This window comes from Oryzias melastigma, linkage group LG6, assembly GCF_002922805.2.
Source record: "Oryzias melastigma strain HK-1 linkage group LG6, ASM292280v2, whole genome shotgun sequence".
Classification (NCBI taxonomy): Eukaryota; Metazoa; Chordata; class Actinopteri; order Beloniformes; family Adrianichthyidae; genus Oryzias; species Oryzias melastigma.
This window is the reverse complement of record NC_050517.1, coordinates 8,225,311-8,230,796: the sequence shown is the minus strand read 5'-3', so window position 1 is coordinate 8,230,796 and position 5,486 is coordinate 8,225,311. Positions and strand designations below refer to the sequence as shown.

The 5,486-nt window shown below is 41.4% G+C and overlaps 1 protein-coding gene across 2 annotated transcripts in view; it reads right to left on the bottom strand.

The window, feature by feature from the left end:
* The window catches only part of grm8b (glutamate receptor, metabotropic 8b), a 45,593-nt gene that overhangs the window by 1,767 nt on the left and 38,340 nt on the right, over positions 1-5,486 (bottom strand). Inside the window, exons 9-10 of one of the 2 annotated variants that reach the window (XM_024264368.2) lie at positions 2,040-2,975; positions 374-620 (exon numbers count right to left, since the gene is read on the bottom strand). In XM_024264368.2, coding sequence (XP_024120136.1) covers positions 374-620; positions 2,040-2,975 — 1,183 coding nt within the window. Of the gene's footprint in view, positions 1-373; positions 621-2,039; positions 2,976-5,486 lie in introns of those variants that run through there. The other variant, XM_036212243.1, reaches the window with a different exon arrangement.

Below are 5,486 nucleotides of genomic sequence, written 5' to 3'. Positions count from 1 at the left end.
GTCTGTATGTGTCTTCCATTCATTGGAGGTGTGGAGTGCTGGAGTGTGAGACCCCATATATGGATATACTCTGCAAGGCTTAAGAAAGTCATGGTATGGCCCTTTTAAATTTAGAAGTTCACAATGAGCAATTTTTAACTCACTGCCACCTTTTTTTTTTGAATGCACTCAAAATTACAGTGGCTGCCAGTTACCAGAAAAATATGGTTTCAAACGTGTCCCTTGTGAAACACTAACATAATGCCGTCATATGATAAACAGCAAAGATGGAACAGAAACCTGTTCCTGATGGGATCATTAGGTAATCATGCTGGAATGCAAGCAAGCAGTTAGTTAACCCCCAAACAGTCTGTATAACTTCAAAGTAACTCACAACTAGGCTCCACCCCCTGGCTCAGTTCTGTCTTCACTTCACCGTTAGGCCGCTCTGCTGCCAGGTGTGACAGTTTGGTGGTCAAGGTGGCAGCAGTGACGATGGCTTTGAAGCTACGCTTGCGTTTTGGAACGTTTTGCTCAGGGTGGAAGATAATGGTGTAGACTTTAGGCATGTAGAGCATTCCCAAAGAAACTGATGCACTGAGACTAAGGGAGATGGTTAAGGTTGCTGTCTGGATGTAAATCTGCACAAAAAAGAGGAAAAAGGAAGCAAGTGAGAAGGAGGTACAAACATACACATTTAATTATTTTGTCATACATATTTAAAAGAAACTTTATAGGGGATTTTGAAGTCAAACCTAAAGTACAATTTATGCTTTTTGAGATTCCACATACTCCTCATCTAATAGTTAAATATAAATATTGAATCTGCCTAATCAAAGTAATAATAAATTGGTCACAGTTAACAGTGACAGTGCTGAAACAACTTCTTTCATTTTGAACTTGTCCTGTCCAACAGTTGAGCATACAGATTAGATGTGAAGGAATCTCGTGTTGGGACACTCTTTTAACTTTTGTTAGAAGTTAAAAGAAACTTCTAATAAAAGAGGTGTACATTTATATAAACCCCTTTTGCATTTGAGGCTAAACTTTATTTATATCATGTTTGTATACATTTCTGGTTTGGACCAAATGGATAAGAGAAAGAGAGAAAGGAATGCTACAGACGGGGGGGATAAGGGTACAAAAGATGGGAGAAAAAAAAGAGGCTTAAAGAATTTGGAAGATGACTGAATAACAGGAGGGGGAACAACTGCAAACACAAAGAGGCAAGAAGTTGCTGAAGGTTTATCGTTATCTCTGAAAATGCTTGTAGAGTTAACTGGTCCAACCCGTACTACTCCTCCCGTACCGGACCGCTCAGTGGAAACGAGGCCTTAGTTTCTTTTTCCTCCATGTTGTGGTTCTTCCTTGCTCCTGGGTTTCCTTCTGCCTCCTGATCCATGACATATGTGTATGTATATATGTGTATGAAAATGTGTGTATGTGTGTATACATACATGCAGCCAAGCCTCTGTCAGTCTGCAGCTAAGGCTACATCAGTTAACTACCATCACCAAATATAAATGAAGAGTGAATGAATAATGGATACACATTGTAAGCGCTTTAGATGCCAGGAAAAGCAGAAAAAAAATCCAGTCCATTCTGATTATTATCATATTTATCTACAAATGTTTATATATATATATATATATATATATATATATACATACAGTATATATATGTATGAGGACATCATGTTGGTATTGTAAAATATGTTTGAAAGGAATACAACTCCATTCATCATACTGACATGGTTCAATCGAAATGCCTCTTTTGGACGTTAAGTATTAGGTTGATCACAAAGTAGAATCAAATGTGAGGGAACTATTTGCAAAGGTGTGAACACAGAGTAAAATCCACATTAAAGCACACTTCATATTTTCACACCCGTGTGTAAACTTTGTGCACCAACTGAAAACTAAAGATGGTCTGTTGACAGAGAGAATTGACTTCCACAAACGCTTTACTCTTGATTGTTGGTGTGTGAAATGAATGTATAGGATGTATTTGTATTTCATTAAAAAATATTTGGATTATCATGTTCAAAGATATGTACTCACCCTTTCTTCTGATTGTGCAGTGCCAAAGAAGATGGGGATAAAAGCAAGCCAGATGATGCATGTGGTGTACATTGTGAAACCAATAGGTTTAGCCTCATTGAAAGTTTCTGGTACACTGCGTGTCTTGATGGCATAAACAGTGCATGTGACCATTAAAAGGATGCTGTAGCCCAAGGAACAGATGAGTGACAGGTCAGAGATGTCGCATTTGAGGATACCACGAGCATTTTCAGGGTTTTGAGTCCGTTGCTCGCCATAGTCCACAAAGGTGTGTGGTGGATCCGCACCAAACCACACAAGGACACCCAGCAGCTGAACTGAGATAAGTGAGAAGGTAATGACCATTTGAGAGGCTGGTGAGATGAAGCGAGGTGCTGTGACAGCTTTCTTTCCTTGTCTGAAGATGCGGTGGATGCGGTTGGTCTTGGTTAAGAGAGCAGCATAGCTGAAGCACATGCCAAGGCCCAGAAACATGCGTCGAAAGGAGCAGACCACAACATCAGGAGCAGCGATCATAGGAAAGGTAATAATGTAACACAGGAAGATACCTGTTAGTAAAACATAGCTCATCTCTCGACCTGAGGCACGCACAATGGGTGTGTCGTTGTAGCGGACAAAAGTGACAATCGCAAAAGTTGTAGCAATTATTCCAAGGACAGAAATTAAGATTGGCACTACTGCCCATGGTGAATGCCACTCCAGCTTAATGATAGGGATAGGCTGGCACATAGTGCGGTTTTGAATGGGTCTCTTTTCGTAAGGGCAGAGCTCACAGGTGAACTCGCTGGCTTGGAAATGGTATCCCTCGCAGCGCTCACAGTGCCAGCAGCACGGCACGCCCTTCACCACTTTCTTCCTCTCTCCAGAGCTGCAGGGGATGCTACATACTGAAGATGGTCGGGAGGAATCACTTGTAACCCACTGCAGGGCCTCCATCTGAGGAAAGTGACAAGAAACCAGCAGAGATCAAATACACTTTCCAGCAGCTGTGAAATACTTTAACATTGCAAATTAACTTTACTTCAGGTCATTCATGGAATGAACTGAAAGAGCCAGAGAAAAAGAAACTCTGGGGTGCTTTTCTCTAAGTATTATTATTATTGAAGATAAGGCTGTAAGTATGTTCACTTATACCTACATACACACACACAGATAGATACACAATATTACTAAAGTATTTGCTCACCTATCCAAATGATCAGAATCAGGGGGTCCTAATTATTTGGCTTAGACACAGGTGTATACAATCAAGCACTCAGGCATGCAGGCTGTTTTTACAAACTTTTTTGAAAGAATAGGTCCCTCTCAAGAATTCAGTACATCCCAGCGTGGAACGGTCATAGAAAGTTATCTGTGGAACAAACCCAGTCGTGGAATTTTAGCACAGTCAATTGCTACAGAGATCCAAACTTTATGTGACCTTCAGATTAGCCAAAGTAGAGTAGGCAGAGAGCTTTATGGAATGGGTTTCCATGGTCAAACAGCTGCATTCAAGCCACACATCACCAACTGCAGCGTAAAGCGCACCACCACTGAACTCTAGAGCAGTGGAGACGCCTTCTCTGAAGGAATCACGCTTTTCCATCTGATTCCGTCTTGGTTTGGAGGTTGCCAGAAGAATGGTACATTTCAGAGGATGGGCTTGGCCCCTGAGATTGAATGAAAGGAACTTTGAATGCTTCAGGATACCAAAACATTTTGGCCAATTCCATGGTTCCAACCTTGTGGGAAAAGCTTGAAGTGGACCCTTTCTCTTCCAACATGACTGTGCACCAGAGCACAAAGCAAAGTCCATAAAAACATGGAGGAGAGAATCTGGTATGGATGAACTTGACTGGCCTACACAGAGTCCTGACTTGAGCCCTATAGAACAGCTATTCAATTAATTAGAGTAGAGACTGAGAGCCAGGCCTCCTCCACCAACATCAGTGTGTGACCTGACCAATGCGCCTTTGGAAGAATGAGCAGAAATTTATATAAACACACTCTTCAATGTTGTGGACAGCCTTCCCAGAAGAGTTGAAGCTTTAATGGCTGCAAAAGGTGGACCCACACTATGTTGAACTATATGGGTTACGGATGTAAAGGTACTTCAGTTCATATGAGAGTCAAGGCAGGTGAGCAAATACCTTTAGTAATATGGCAAATATAGTAAATCTTTTACAGATTCACAATAGAGCTATTGCCTACCATGATTGTTACGACACCTGGTCTTGTCTGTATGTCGTGTGTGTCTGTGTGGATTTGTTTAAGTTCCAGCTCTTGCAGAAGTCCAGCTTTTCCACTGCTGCTGATTAAGGAACCCTCCTCACCAATCACCAGGCTGGGAGGGAAGCTTAAAAGCACCCAGGACGCTCTGCTCTAGTAGCAGAATTAGATTCTCAGCCTGCTCCTGCCGTCTTCCTGGCCTTGCCAGTGAAAGCCTCTGGCTTCCCCCTCCTTGGTTGTTTTAGTGAGCCTGGTTATAAGCACCCAAACCTCCATATGTACGTCCAAAAAAAGAAGGAAGAGGCAAAATGGTGGCTTGGCACTTCTTTGAAACATCTACCATCAAAACCAACCTATAATTTCAGGTGGGCAGTCTGTGTTTACAATGAGCTTGTTTGAGGAATTTTGGGTTGACCTCCTGGGTCAGACCCTTCCCTACCACATTACTGTTAGTGGCTAGACCTAGTTTTGCTTGAGGGTCTGACGTCATTGTAAACCATGTGAGGCAGAGGAGACCCTCAACCCTCCCTAAAAAGGTAGACCTGAGGTAGTCAAGAAAAGAAAGGGGTCCCTTGACTGTTCAGGGGTAAGTGATGGAAGCAAATTTGTCTTTTTCCTTTTTTTCATAATAGCTATCAGAAAAGTCTTAAACGATTTATTTTTGCTTTTTAATGCACTCAGTTCTGTTTAAACATATAACAATTCTATCATAGTTAGTCAAAGTTTTTACATGTGTTTACAAGCATACATTGCGTTTAGTGATCAAAGGATCATAATCATTAAAAACTGAAGCTGAAATTTTTTTTGAGTAAAATAATATCCTCTTAGTAAACTTGAGCCTCATTTTCGCTGAGCGGTAGGGTTAGAAATGGTACGGTCCTGCCCGGTATCTTGAGTATTTCCATTTTAAAATGGACCCATTAAGGCGGATTGAACCGTATCCTTTTTGGTCTCTCATTGGTTGTAGGTCGATATAAGAATAGAGCAAGTAAAGCTTAAAAAAAAAAAAAAAAAAAAAATCATGCGTTGCTGAATGACCTCCATTGTTGTTGTTAGCTTTTGCTGTAGTTGAACTGTTATGACGCAAAGCTTCCCAACTTATCTACACTCTGCATGTGCATGTCGGTCCAATTCTGAGTGGAAACGCTCACCAGAAATGCCTGGTTCATTCTAAACTGGACTGTACCGGACCGTACCACTCAGTGGAAACAAGGCTTTGGTGACTAACCTGTTTATGCC